Genomic DNA, 15,636 nt, shown 5'->3' with positions numbered 1-15,636 from the left:
CTCTTTCTCTTAGTTTGCCTACCTTTAACACACATAACGAAAAGTCCCTTTTCGATAACTGTCTTCTTTCTTTCTATCTTAGCACGATTTATCAAACTAAAGTTGGAAACGTCAATTTTATTCAGGTCGATCGTTACGGTAGAACGTGATAGAGGTGTTGAAACGTATGTTTCGATAGGGGGTGCAAATGTACCTTCCTGTTTGGGGTACTATCCAAAAAGCAGACAAAATAAATGAAAGAAACGCAACGAATGGTATGTCGAAGCAGCAGCAGCAGCAGCAATTCTCAGTCCGATTCCGCTGATACATTATGGATCAACGCTGGGTTAGACTTTAGCATAAGTTTTCCATTAGCGGGACGAATAGATCGAGATATCGATAATATCCAATATACATTCCCAACGCATTTCGCGAATGAACCGATGAGTGTTTTAGTCGCCCTTAAACTCGTCCTCCTCCCTCCTGTTCTCCTCTTCCCCCAGGAGGCCCCTTCTTTTCCTTATTTTCTCGAATTCTTTTTCTACATCTTCTTCTTGTTGTTTTCACCGACCGGCCGGTAGTAGTCCACGCGCGCTAGTCCACCGCGAAGATGCGAGTGAATTTTTTCCCGATCGGAACTAATTGGCCGAATTTACGAGGTAGTCCCGTCCATGTTAGGCCCAAAAATATCCTCCCGTCCGATCGGAGAGGGACCTACCTACAAGCTGGATAATGATTTTACCCGAGACTGTTCAGAATTTCTAAATTTTTCGACGGAAAGAACGAGATGAGGGATACTTTGCGGTAGGAGGAAGCCAGAGGGAAGCGTGCAAAGAATCGCGATTAATCGATTGGCCGAGCAAGAAGAGTCGATTCGTTTGTTTGGATCGAGCGCGGCCCGAGTAATACGACGAATTTGTCGTATCTTTCCGAATAAATTAATCGATTTTTACGGGATAACGTGGAATTTAACGAAGCCTTTTTTTAGCCTGTCTTAATATCTCGTTAAACGCGAAAGAAGAATTTTTCTCTTGGTTTATGAACGTTCTTCTTGCTTGTATCGATCAGAAAACTTGCCGGTTGCCGCCTATTAACGAAAGAAAGAAAAATAATTACTAGCACAAATACCGGCTTTTATTTATCCCGCGATTTCCCGCTCGAACGATCGTTCCAACTCCTTTCTATACGGGGAACGTAAACTTGCTTGCTTGCTTGCTTGCTTACGAGAGAACGTTCACTAACTCACTGGTTCTCTCGTTCATTTATTTTAGGGGTATGTCGAGGACGAAGGGCGCGATAGCCCCCAACTCTATACTATATATGGGGTCCCATATGCTAGCCGAGCTGAGAGCCCTATGTGCCTCTACTGAGTGTGTTTTGATTTCCCTAATAGTCGCGACAGAAAATAAAGAGAGAAAGAACTTTCGAACGAACAATCGAGACATTTTTGACGAATGACGAACGTAAGAATATTCTTCTAATCGACCCCAAAACTATTATAATACTTGGACTATAATCTTTTTCCATTCGATTCCGAAAACCCAAAATCGAGGAGAGCATCGAACGAAGAAATAAATAATAGAGAAAAGTAATATCAATCGTATTGTTCATCGATAAGATATTTCTCGCGATCTTAATCGCGAGAAATATGTTTGACGTTAAAATAAACAATCACGTCGTTTGTAATAATAAACGTCAAAAGATTTTTCTTAAATGAGTTATCCAACGTGTTAATACAATCGCCACGAAACGACGAACAAACTATTCTCTCATATGTCGAGTACGTCGTTCGGTTAATAAGTTTTCCTTATCGATATGTGTCATCGCTTTAGTATGACCGAGCACCCGCGACCAGTCATTATCAACCTTATCTCGCACGATCGTTTTCGATAATTTTCATGGAGAACGTTAACTCTCTTTCTCTCTCTTTCTCTCTCTTTGGTGTCGGTGGAGAGGTGCGTAGCTCGGCGTTACGCGGAAAAGCATTAAGGTATTATCTAGCTCGACGCGTATTATTCATCGCTTGATCGAGTTATATCAAATTACGGTGTCGTAAAGCGAGCACCATCGACGAGACGATATCCTGAAAATCGTACGATTGCTATCGCGTTCTCGCCTATCCTCTTGCCTTTTTACATAATTAAACGACAGCCACCGAGTCGTCCTCGTTGCACGTCGTGGGGAAGATACGATCGTGAAAATTACTTTGTTCCATAGAGATAACGTCGAGAATGTTAGGATAACAAAAAGAAGAACGAAAAAATAGGGGGAGAAAGAAAGGGGAAGGGAAAGAAGAACGGAGGAAAGAGGAGGAATGCAACAACAACAACGACGACGTAAAGAAGAAGAAGAAGAAATGGTTCGACTAACGTTTCAATTTCGTTTATACCGTGTTCTATGGGAAAACGTAGAGGAATCGGTGGTGGCGTACCCATCGTACCTACCTAGTAGGTACGTCCTTAATGCAAAATCTATATTGACGGAGAGAAGCGTTAGAAGCAAAGGGCAGGAGAGACAACGTGCCGCGAATCGTCGAGATTTGCATGCATTAACGCCACAAGCGCGACTGATTGACAATCCGTACGTCATTGTGACGTCAGTCAAGCCGCCGGCCGAGCGTCCTCTACCAATCGCAATCAATTAAGGTAACGATTGATTGTTACGCGTTTCGACTCGACGACAGAAATATCGCGGAGATATTTATGTGCTTTACCGAACGAACCATTCAAAGGCACAATGTCGCTCGACAAACCTCTCCTCCCACATGGCTTTTCTATTTTTTTTCCTCCCCGATTTTTCTCCATCGATCGATCGTTCGTTCGTTCGATCGGAGAACGCGTTAGTCGAGTTGAAACGGAAAACCGAAAAAAAAAAAAAGAAAAAATAGAGAGAAAGAAGGATTAACGAGCAGGGAAGTTCGTATAATCGAGCCTCACGAAAAATGTCCTCGTCGCGTAGAGCGTAGATTTCGGAACGTTTCGGGACCCCGAAATGGAATCCGTCGAATTGACGCGGAGAGAGAAGGACGAAGGGACGGGAGGGCCGGGTCGGGTCGGGTCGGTTCTCCCGCGGCGCTGAGGGATCGTCGAAACAAGCGTCGAAGAGTGGAACGAGCGAGGGAAAGAGGGTGCTATATTGCGAGAGGGCGAATCGATGTGCTAGTGGCTCGAATCTACAGAGAAATAGTGGTAGCAAGTAGCAGTAGCAGTAGCGGTAGCGGTAGCGGCAGGGCCCTATGATCGATGCCTCGAAATTAAGGGCTCGACCACCGAGCGAAATAAAGTTAACCAATCGCGTCAGACGAATAGTCCGTTATTGGCTCGCGCCGTTACACGGGGCAATGCTTCGCGACCCGTTGCCCGATTTTTTCCTACGTCCCTTGTTGTTTCATCGAAAGAGGGAGACCTAGGCTGAAACAGAGATAGACGAGTAAGAGGAATCGAGAGTAAATAGGAGCTAGAGGACGTCGTAGTTGGTGGGAGTGACGGGGTGCCAGAGGATTTTCGTAATTATGAAACGCCGTCGGCCCCGCGGGATTCTCCCGTCAGCCGACAGCGAAGCCCGCTGGCAACGTCCTGCCACGACAATGCCATTTTAATTATGCATGTTAATTGGTTTCGGAGTCCGGCGTAATACCGGCTTCTCTAGGACTATTCTCAGCGGCCGTCGCCTCCGTGTTGCTGCCGCTGCCGCTGCTGCGACTGTCCCTCGGCGATCGAATTCAGGAGGAGGCGTCGAACCACGATTTCCCTCGGATCGAGAAACCTCTCCGTTCGATACTCAAAGACGAGATTCCATCTAAAGGTGCTGGTGGTCCCCATCCATGCGACACCCCTTTCCCTTCCAACCCGTAACGTTAAATCATTCCCAACCAGAAATGATGGGCCAAGGGTGATTGACAAAGAGGATTATCGCGCTTAATTTTACTCTTAATGATCAATTATTGACAATTTTCAACCGAAGCTTATTATTAATAGCGATAATAATATATGCATTACGTACGCGTACGTTAAACGTTGACTCTCCGCGCACCGACAAATCCATTCGGCCTTTTTACAAATCGATCGGTCATCCGAAGAGATTATGCTCTCGAACGTAATCGTTTGTTCGCGCGAAACTTCTGCCCGTAAAGTTTCGATGCGGGAAAGGGTTGGAGAGTAACAAAAAAAAAATGGCCACGCTCTGGGCACACCGCGAGTGCTTTTGTTTTCCTTCCTCTCGGTTCTTTTTTTTTTCTTTTTCACGAGCGAGATATACCCAATCAACGGGGGTCGCGTTGTACTTTCCGCACAGCTGAGTGAGCATGTCACAATCGAGCAGGGCTGCCTCAATCAAAGTGGCATTGATACCCTTTGCCCACTCCCTCCGTTCGGCCCTCCATTGTGGTTTTGTGCGAGACCGAAAATCTATTAGCTTTCGAATATATACACATATATACCGTATATACGCGTATATTTGAATATACATATATGTATAAAAATAAATATATTATCTGTAGTATTGGAGAGAAAGAAAAAACATGTAAAAATAATGGATCCCAAAGAAACGAACGTCGATACCTTTGAAAGGATCGAACGAACGAACAAACGATTGAACGAACGAACGAACGACGAGGAGTCCGAGTTCTCGTGAAATATTTCCGCGGAGATCGCACGAACGCTCGTTCGCTCTTCTCTTAGTACGATCCACCGCAAATTTATCTGCCAACCGAGAGGGTCGGTGGTCGACGCGACACGCGACCACAATGCGGTTGCACTTACGTTGCATACCGTACTATTCCGTTGGAGAGAAAGAGCCTGCTTGTGTTTGCTTGTGCTTAGGTGCGTGCGTGTTTTCTATGCCCCCCCCGCCCCACCCCCACAAGAGAGCATTTTGCGAGATTAATTTTTCTATCGGTCTGCTCGATCGGGATGGGGAGGGGGATTATAGAAGAAAAAAAGTCTGTAACTCGTTTCGAAAATCGAGCAACCGCGTTTACTAACGTAACATGATCTTTCCTTTTTTCGTCTCTCTCTCTCTCTCTTTCTCTTGCAATGCCCCGAAAAAGCAGGTCGCCGGTTTCATGGGAAAACACGCGACAAAGTCTAATTTCGTTTCGATGAAATCTCCCTTTTAACTTGGCGATCGTAAATAAAGGCTCAGGGAGTTTCGATGACATTAAATCCCGGATTTTGGTGCTGGTTGTAGGGAAAAATAGTTACAACATCGAGCCTACCCAAGGCTTTTACCTGTCAACAACGCCTACAAAATATCCTCCCGATGTGGTGGATGAAGCTTTTCGAGAAGGGTAGAAGCTAAGAAGAAGGTATCGAAGTCGAGAGTTGAGCACCTCTGAGCGCAAGATGTCCTCCTGAAGACTATCTCGGCCCGAGTCCCGCGGGAAACCTCTTCCTTCCTACCATTCCTATCTCAGGACACTCTATAGCCTATTCAGATACCAAGCTCACCCTACTACCACTCTCATGTTAGCCAAGCTACGAGAGGAAGAGCTTTGAGAGAAAGATAGAGATAGATACGGAGAAGGAAAGAGAGAGGGAGAGAAGAAAGGGAGAGAGGAAAGGGAGAGAGAGAGAGATCTCGAAAACGGGCAGCAAGGCACAAGGCAATGGAAGGAGACCGCCGATACGAGCACACCCAGAGTATTCGACTACTCTTCCTTCCATCCTCCGAGTAGTACTCGCAACACCTCGTACGAAACGTATTTTGCGAGCCTAAATATCCTGGAATAGCTCGAGTGCGTTATCGCGACTAGCTAGCTCGTCTCTTTTCTTCTTTGACAAGTCGACGGATAAGATAATTCTCATCATTCTCGGTGATGATAATAGTCATTCCTCCAAACTTTGTCTTTTGTCCAAATGAACTAATGCAAGATGATACTTATGTATTATTCATCTACGTAAAACAAAAGTAAATGAACTCACCGATCGATGATCACTGGATCGCTCGGTGTTTCGTTTCTGTTACCGCAACTCTTCTTGTCGCAACACCGACTGAAAAATAAAACGAGTAACGTTGTTAGAGTATGTTTAGTCGGTTCGTAAGATGGATGGATTTGTTCTTGTGATCTTTGGACGATTGTCGAGGAGGAACACCGAAAGGACAAATAGGTTTCCGTGTTGTCAGAAGTTTTGAGATTGGCTAAAAACTACTCGCACCCTCTTGAAAACTTGGATCGAATGAGAGGAAGGGAGAGAGGGAGATGGTGAGGCCAAAATCCCATGGGTCAATGAGTCAGCCACCACCCCCCAGAAGAACGACTGCAACCCCGTATGCCTCGTTACGTTTATGGCTCGTCGCCGCAAGAAGGGTGCCCGTAGAGAGAGAGAGAGAGAGAGTAAGAGAAAAAGAAAGACAGCGAATAGACTCGGATCCGCGTGAATACCTAAGTGTATGTGTGACCTTGTAAAGCAGGTAACGCGAGAGTGTACGACGGTTCTCGGCAAGATAGCCGCCCTCTCGTAAAAAAGTTGCTCTTTCGAAGGTCGACCGAGTATTTCTCCCTCCCTCTCTCTCTCTCTCTCTCTCCTTTTGCATAATCGATTCAACACACTCGGAGGAAAAAAATAAATTCTATTTTCGTTTGTAAGCAAAATAAAGTATCGAAAAGATGGAAAATGAAAAAGTATCTTCGACGACGACGCTACTCACCTGCACATTACCTCGTGCGTCAACAAGACTCTGCACATTTCAGGATTCTTATCTTGTCCTTCGTACATGATAGCCTGAAAAATAAAAATAACATCGTTCGTTAATGTATATTAGCAGATTTGGGTAAAACTCAAGTATCCATCGAAGGTACTCGAGCGTTGGCGTTACTCGGCCAAAAAAGGGACCACCGACAAACGCATCCCGTAGGACGACTAAGCTGTGGGCGGTGCAAGCAAATCCGTTAAGCCTCCTTCACGACCTTCTGATTGATTTTTATTTAATGAGAACACGTTGTTGCCTGTATTCATGCACTCACGAAGGAGGGAGACTAGCACGGATTAGCCGTAGAATAATATAGCGCGAACAGATAGCCCTCCTTTGATCTCGTTGAAAGAGAGAGAAGAGAGAGAGATCCGAAAACGTTGAATAACGGATTCAAATTCTCCGCCCTTCCCTTTTTTTTTCCCGTCATCTCTGCCCTTCTCGATTTTCTTTTTTACGAGTAAGAGAAAATAAGTATTATCGAAACAATGATTCCGTTCGAGTCGCGGAGAGTAATCTTGGAATGAAATAAAATAGAATGATTAGAATAACGCGTAAGTTAAATTCAAATGGAAAGGGTACTCGATGAACGAGTCGAACACGCTTATCCACGGTTCGCGCGGGCAACTAGGTGCGACTTTGAAAACATTATCAAATATTTATACGAACAAAATAACCGAATTGCAACGCAAACTCCGTGCTTTTGATGGGTATACGGCGTTAACCAAATCGGAGAGGGGTGATGCCACTTTGGCAAAAGTAGGGAAGGCCAGAACCGGCGGAAAATAGAGGAGGAAGAGCAAATACGAAAAGAGTAAGAGGGAGAGAGAGAGAGAGAGAGGGAGAGAAGGGAGGAAGGGCGAAGTTAAGAAGAGGGGTTTATACGAAGATGGAAAGAAGGAAGAATGAAAATATCCTATCGTGAGTAGACGCGAGAGAGTTTCACGTGTCGGTTGCCCGTAACAAGTCTTAATAGTCGAACGACATGCGAACTTATTTGTACTTCGAATAATTAACATAAGTGTTCGCCTTATACGTATTAACCCCTGTTAGGAGATAAGAGTCGCGCTTGCAGGTCTATACCGATGATTCGCCGCGTTCGCTTTTTTTCCTAGTCTCTTCTTTTACGATACCTAATGCGTTCGGCTAATTTGTATTTTACTTTTTTCTTACCATTTCTTTAACCCTATTCGCGTTGGATTAATTATATATATATATATATATATATATATATATATATATATGTATGAGTAATGTTTTTATTTTGACAAATAAAAAAGTCATCGCATTTAATAGAAAAACGTTCCAAACGACGAATACATATGCGTTAACGATAAAATGTTTCTTCTTCTATTTTCTTTCGTCTTGAATTTTCTTTTTTGCCCTCCCACTTTTCTCGAAGAAATTCTAGGCAAATCGCGTGGCTCGCTATGATCATCCAGTTTTTTTTTTTTACACGATACTTTCTATTTCTTTCTCTCTCTTTATTCGTACGCATATACGTAGAAGAGTTAGTGCAATAACGCGTCGAATAATCGTCGGTTAAACACGTAACGTTATTATTCGTTATGCCAGGTCGTGCAAGCTCGTGCGCGCGAACACACGCAGGTGACATGCGATATTATTTGCTTAACACCTATTACCAAGCTGCTATAACTGTTTTATTTAGTATACTCCGTGTGCCCCCTTGCTCGTACTTGCCAACAATTTCGAGCAATTACTTTTACCGCTTACTAGTTATCTCTATTTCTTTCTTACCCTCTCCCTCTCCCTATCCCTTTCTCTCGCCAATTCCTTATTTATTTTATCCTCCGGTCGTACAGATATTTATCAAAAGATCGATCATCGCAAAGTCACGAAACCGTTCGAATTACCTTGCCAAGTAACTAACAGCTTCATCGAAAAATCGTTTATCCCTTTTTTACCTTTTCCAGGTAGCGATGTATCGAGACGTTTAAAATTATTATTAGGCATTTTTTGTTGTTCTCTTTGTATCAAAAGAGTAACGCTGTAAGTGTCGGCAAATCGGTCCCGAAAGAGCGTTCCTCGACGTTGGTTATACTTGTTGGTCCCGGAAGGAAAGAAAACTTGCTATCTCTCTCTCTCTTTCTTTCTCTATTTCTCTTTCCCTCTCTTTCGCGTAGAATATCGTGGCACAGCGGTTATGTCTGCGAGAGTCTCGAGGGGTAAAGTAGGCGAAAGAGGAATAAGAGCTCGTCGTAGGCAACATAGTTGTCCTCGTCCTCGTCCTCGTCGTCTGCAACATCGCCGAGGACGCGTCCTGGGGGTGCGACCAGTCAGCGTCAGTCCCACGGGGGCCTTTCTTCCTACGAGACTTTGCTGGTCCCATTGCTGACTGGGTCCTCTCCCTCTTTCCATTCAATTCCCGTGGGAATTACTTGCCAAGGACTAATAGCGATCGTGCTCGAGAACAAAGTCTCGAGCACTTTTACATTTGACTTATCCAACAACTTTGCTTAACGTTTAACTTATTCTCACGAATCTAAGCTAGCTTGCTAGCTAACTAACTAGCTAGCTAGCTAGCTAGCTGATTATTGGCAAACGGGTGCATCTAAGTTCGCGCATTGTACGTTGTAATTATCGTTATCCTATCTTGCTACGAAGCCAGCTCAAATTGGATGTCTTCTCTATAGAATATATAGATATATATATATAATATTATATATGTAGCTAGTTATAGGTGATTTGCTAGTAAAGGTCAATGTTCTCGAGTTATTACAAACTGAACGTGTTCTTGCCAGACGAATTCTTAAAAGGTCAATTTAAATATCAAACTAAACGAGTCCATAACTGATAATTATTATCTTACAAATAAAATTAGAAAGTTCATAATTGTCAATTAGAAATGCCGTGTAAATTGAACAAACACGAGAGATGAAAGATTATAATTTTCGATGATACGCGTGTGTTAGATAAATATAAAGAATATATATATTTTCTTTAATTCCAATTTTTATATATATATATATTTACTTACTTCTTGCGAGGAAACTTTAAGCGAAATAACGTCTTACGAAGGAAAAAAGAATGAAAGAAACCGACACTGTAGCAATAAAATCGTAAATGTCGTTTTGACAGAGTTCTCGAATGCGAAACGACGAGTACGAGATGGCGAAGAGGAAGAGAAAAAGAAAAAGGAAGAGAGGGTGGGAGGGAGAGATAGTAGTAAGAAGAAGAGCAACGTGGAAGCGTGCAGATAAATTCGAAGATAGTCATTCAAATCTGCCGTAATGATTTCCATCCCGAATCGATTCCAAAAGTCCCCTGGGAATCCCTTTCTCTATCGACGTAGCGTACGAACGCGACCCCCTTGGCCCCGAGTCCCCCTACTATACACGGCAACGAACAACATGCATACAATATTACCCTCGCACCCTCGTCTTTCTCTCCACCCTTCGGTGGTACGCGATGGACGGGAGTCTCCTCTCTTCTTTCTTTCCTTATCTAACCGGGATTAACTTATCTCTAACTTATTATTTCTTTAATCTACGCTTAAATACTCATATTTCAGTATTAGCCTCTATGGCTACTTTTCCTCCACTCTGATTCTATATCTTATGGTACTCGATTTATCGATACTCCAAATCTACGTCTACGAGCATTGATCTCATAGAAAATTTACCAATCCTCCGGCTAGATTCGCGTTCCGTTCGTTTTTCTTTCTTTCGAAATAAGACTACTCGCCTTATTGGATTTTTCTACGAATCATTGAAATCGATTTTTGCCAATCTCCGTGCGTACCGTTGTTGTATTAAGTAGAGAAAATCAAGAAAAAGAAAAATAAAAACAAAATATCGAAGAAGAATAACGGAGAGGGTGAAAGAAAAGAAGAAAAGTGATGCGCTACTAGCTCTCGTCGTGTAGCAGCAGCTCTACTGGAAGTTGGAGCTTAAAGGGGTTAGCTACAATTTCCTGTTGTTCATTCATTTAAAGTAACGGCTATGCGTACGGTACTCTGCTTCCACCATAGCCGCGTCCTGTAAATGCTTTTTTATCTCCGGAACTAATTACCATTTAGCATTTTTAATCCCGCGAAAAAAGCGCATTCGCTTCGTTCTCTTGCTCTTTCTTTCTTTCTCCCTTTTTTTCTATCTCCCTTTTTTCCCTCCCTCCCTCTCTCTCTCTCACACTCTTACCCTCGAGTGCCCGGAAGTGCGTTCACGAATGCTTAAAAACGTACGTTGTTAGCGCGCTATTTGGCCGACGCGAAGCTCTCGTCTTTCGCCACGAAAACGGCTCGTATTTTTCCACGAAATTTCAACGAGAATTGGAGAGATGGTGGAAATCATGAAAATGGGAGTTTTCTATAATAAAATCAACTAAAATATTCTCAAGTTGAGAAACCGAAACTTTTTAAGGAGAGTCAATTATTGCGGATTTATAACCGAGCAAACTTGATTTCTTGAAGCAGAAGAAATTCCCTCTCTCTCTCTCTCTTTCTCTCGTTCGCTCCTTCTAAACGTGATTTGTGAAACGCAAATTTTCCCAAGTCGAACGAGAGAACGTCTTTTTTCTTTCTTCTTTTTTTCCTCTTCGCAAAAGAAGGAATAAAAATCACGAATACGAATAAATAATAATTTAACGTTCGTCGCGGGATCATTGAAGTGCGGTTTCTATTTCCTCCCAGTTTTCCTATACGAGTATCGTTGAGCAAACATTCTCTAAACAACACGATGATGATGATCATCATCATCATCATCATCCACGGGAAACACTAGAAATGTCTGCCTCATCTCAACGTTGTTTTTTAATCTGGTATGAGTCAAGGGGAGCTTGTAGATTCTATTGTAAAGCTCGATAAACGAGGAAAAAAAAGGAAGGAAGGAAGGAAGAAAAAATAACGAAAAAGAAAAGAAAAGAAAAGAGAGTAGATCCGCGAGAGTAGTATAGAACGAGGAATAATAAAAATATACGTTGATCTGGATTTGCCAAACACTTCGCGCGAGTTGTTGCGCCATGGACCGACCCTCGACGAATGCTACGAGTATACCACCTACCTATTCTTCTTTTCACCTACACGTTTACGTATCGATTTTCGCGCATACAACACGTTTTCATCTTGCTTTGACGCAGAGACCGGACGGAGAGACGCGTTCAATCGGGGAGCTTTGATGTATAAATTGCACCTTTTACTCCTTTTCGATCCTATATACATATATACGTAGTTTTGTTCTTTCTTTCTTCATTTATATCCTTCGACGAGCAACACTTTTCCCTTTTCCTCTACTTCCTCCTCCTCCAAGGACCCGTTTCTCTCTTCCAACGACTTTCTTTATTTCTTTCTTTCTCCTTTTCTTTTCGTTTTATCATACATTATCGAAACATCGATAATTCGATTGCGCGACGAGCCGAAATGAACCGGACGAATAATTTGTCTATTTTATTATTTCAATTACTTTTCTCTTTTTTCTTTTTTTTTTTTACGGCCAAGGTAAATCTATTTAATAATTAGCGCGGTGTCAGTTCTTCGAAAAACGAATCGACCATGCCGCGATATGTACTTAACTATCTTTATATTTTATTCTTCCCTTCCCTATCTTTCTTATACCCTTTCCTTCCTTCCGTATTCTCGTTCTGTACGACCGATACCAGCGGTCCGGGACCGCTCGGATCCGATTAATAAAAGGAATGGATCGCGAATCGAGGACTCGGTCGGTCTCTGCCGGCGCAAGGCCACCGTGGCTTAGTAATTTAATCAGCTAAAACTAACATCGGCTCTCTGTTTCCCCGACCCTTCCTCCCACTCTCCCTCCCCCCACCTTCTTTTCTTCCTTCTACTTCTCTTTTCGTCCTGTGCCTTCTCCTTCTTATTCTCCTTAACTTCGTAACCGACCGACCCCGAAATGATTTAATCTACTAAAACGTTGAACTCTCGTCTATGGGTACTTAGGTAGTATCATACTGCACGAAATAATATCATTCGCTGGTTCCTAAATCTTTTCTCTCTCTTTTTCTTTTCCTCGCCGAGTTTTATAAAAAAAAAGAAAAGAAAATAATAGGCATAATAGAAACTAAAATGAACAGCGGCAATTCACCCGTTGTGTTATACATCGTATTAGAAAACAACGTTGAGAAGATACATACACAAAGTATCAAATTGTAATCTAGGTTGGCGAAGGCTTATAGGGTCGAAATAGAAAGAAAAATAACATAAAGGAACCCTTCTCGCCTCCTATAGAAAATCCGTACGCGTATTTGCGTTCGCTCGTGATGGGTATGATGTTATCTTCGATGTAGGGATCTAGGTACGGCCCTGTATATAGTTGAGTAGAGTAGAGTAGAGTAGATTCTCTCTGTCTCGCTCACAACACGTGGTTCGTGGCTCGTGCGCGCAGGGTTTGGCCACGTGGCGCAGATAACGGGATGGGACAGTGGCTGTTGGCTGCTGCCTGGGTACCTCCTTTCTTGGAGGGTGGCGAAGCCAACCCCCCGGAAAATTAAGTGCTTGTAGCCGAGATGATAACGGCACCCGACGATTTCTAACCGAAAGTTTTCTCGCCCTTCGAGCAGCACCGCACCTCGCCGCACCGCACCGCAGGCCAACGCGTTTGCCTAACGAAACGCGACGAGCTTCTCTGAAACCTTCTCGAGCAAACTGGTACTACCATCATCCTACTCTTTTTTACCTACTCTCTCTCTCTTTATTTTTTTTTCCCACTACACTTTCTTCTTTCTTACTCTTTCCGAGACTTGTTGCAAAGACCGAACGTTCGTTACTGATAAAAACACGACGATGTTGTCGTTTATATCCTTATATTCTTTTCCTTTTCTTTTATCCTGATATTTTAGAATAGAGATAAATCTATCAAAATTGCGATAAATTTGAAGCTCACCTGTTTCGTTGCAGAATCGATAAGCCTGACGAAGATGTTTTGTACCTGCCTCACGCCTGAAATGATAAAATTAACAAAAGATATAGATACGTATATGTAGACACACACAACACACACACAAACACATATATATATATACAAGTTCTATTTGAAAAGATACAAAAGAATCTTAAGACCGCTCGGGCCGGGCATATGAATAACGAAAGGCTCGCGTATCTCGATTGCTTATTCCAACGCGGGCTTGCAAGGGAAGCTTTTTTCGTAGTTGGGGAACGCGCAAGAAAGGCCCCATTACCTTAAGATCGGCCGCGTGCAGGAATTTGCGTTGAATACGACGCGGCGAATGCGACGAATACGGAAACGTGTTCAAATTCTGACAAGTTTGGCGCCGCCGAAAGGGCCTTCCGCGCGTGCCGGGAAAAAAGTGCATATTAAGGAGCATTTAAGGCCGGCGACGACAAAGATGAGAGGAGGAGGAGAAGGAGGAGAAGGAGGAGGAGGAGGAGGAGGAGGAGGACAACGACGACAAGGGAACGAAGGAGGACTCGGTTGCCGCCCCATGGGACCACCGCGCAGTATGCACAATCTCCCCGTACCTTTTTTGCCCGCGACCCTGCCTGCCCGCGCAACTTCGAGCCTTCGAAAGTAACAAACTGCAACGAGAGAACGGCGAAGAGAGGAAGAAGAGAGGAAGAAGAGAGGTAGACGACGATCGCCATGCATGCGGCCGTAGGCTAAAGGAAGGAAAAATTCGTGCACGTGTAAAGCGTTAATTCGTCCGAGTTGGGTGGGTTTCCCTTTGCGGCCGTGCTTCTCGGAATTTTCTTGTCTTCCCTCTAACGAGAGACCGCTTACCGAAACGAATCTTCTTGTCTTCCAACTTGAAATCTGATGTTTAAATTCTTCTCGATTCGTTACGATATCCCATGGAAATTCTCTTCTCTGAATTTATCAAGTATAAATACGATATCTTTTTTTCTTTTCGTCATTTTTATTCTCGTACCCTTTTTTTATCATCCAATATCTAGAATCATTCCCATATAATAATTATCGATACGATGATCTATTCGCGATTGTGCAACGTACGAAGATGACAACGGCGAGAGTATCATGTTTGACTAGATGTATCGATGCCATCAAGATGTACCTGAAACGGCAAAACGATGCCGAGGCTAGCGGGATTCCCGCACGATTCTAACGATTACCGATGTTTGTCCATTTCTAACAGTATGAGAGACATATTTTCGACCAAGTGCCGATCTTATACATTTCTTCTTTTCGACTTGATTTATTTTTTCTTTCTTTCTTCGATTTTATCGTTAAAAACACCATATCCAATTGAATACTTTTCTTCTAACTTCGAGGAACGTTTCCTTCGTTATATTCTCTCTCTCTTTCTCTCGTTTTCTCGCTTTATCTTACCTTCTCCTCCTCCTCCTCTAGCAAGGGAGTAATCCCAGAGAGTATTTCGGACAGACACCCTGCGTGGCTTCCGGCCTCGCGTGTCCGGTAAGCCAAGTAATCCCAACATAAGACTCCTAGGACCCGCCGGGAGATACGGACTAGAGAATCCGCGCCGCATAACGTTACTACGGATTACGATACTCCGTTCGAAACTAGCTCACAAATTACCTCGAGAAAGCGTCGCGGCTTTACCGGAAGTTACCTTCCTAGCTGTGCTCCGGTTTACGGGCACAGATACCAAACTATGCTTCGTCTCAGGATTTACCAATGCCGAAAGGAAACTAAAGTGATCGATCCTTTGCAGTTGTAATCCTTCGTGATGCAATTCCGAAAAGAACAATTCTATTATTTTCCGAAAACAGTTAGACGAACTCTCTAAATTATAATTTATTTCAATTTCATTTCTCTAACCTGCTATTAATGTAAAGATTCTTCGAATGAAATGCAAATGAAATCTTATTTGGCTGAACAGAAATGATTCGATATTCCACGAATGCAAAACCATTATCAACGTCCTATAATCGAATATAATAGAATTAACGAGTTATCTCGGATAGTATTAAGTTCTGCATTCTCGGCATACCGAGGTACAAATCGCGATCGTGCGTAGCTGAGCGTTACCACTCTTACACGGCAAGTGAAGTAGCAC

The 15,636-nt window shown here is 43.2% G+C and overlaps 1 protein-coding gene across 5 annotated transcripts in view; it reads right to left on the bottom strand.

The window, feature by feature from the left end:
* Window positions 1–15,636, bottom strand: part of LOC122518033 (transcription factor collier) — a 73,230-nt gene that overhangs the window by 41,714 nt on the left and 15,880 nt on the right. For all 5 annotated transcript variants that reach the window (XM_043636684.1, XM_043636681.1, XM_043636685.1 and 2 more), the window contains exons 4-6: window positions 13,524–13,579; window positions 6,628–6,701; window positions 5,901–5,969 (exon numbers count right to left, since the gene is read on the bottom strand). In XM_043636684.1, coding sequence (XP_043492619.1) covers window positions 5,901–5,969; window positions 6,628–6,701; window positions 13,524–13,579 — 199 coding nt within the window. The remainder of the gene's footprint in view (window positions 1–5,900; window positions 5,970–6,627; window positions 6,702–13,523; window positions 13,580–15,636) is intronic.

Source organism: Polistes fuscatus, unplaced genomic scaffold (assembly GCF_010416935.1).
Source record: "Polistes fuscatus isolate 324 unplaced genomic scaffold, CU_Pfus_HIC Scaffold22, whole genome shotgun sequence".
Lineage (NCBI taxonomy): Eukaryota > Metazoa > Arthropoda > Insecta > Hymenoptera > Vespidae > Polistes > Polistes fuscatus.
This window is presented reverse-complemented; position numbering and strand designations above follow the sequence as displayed.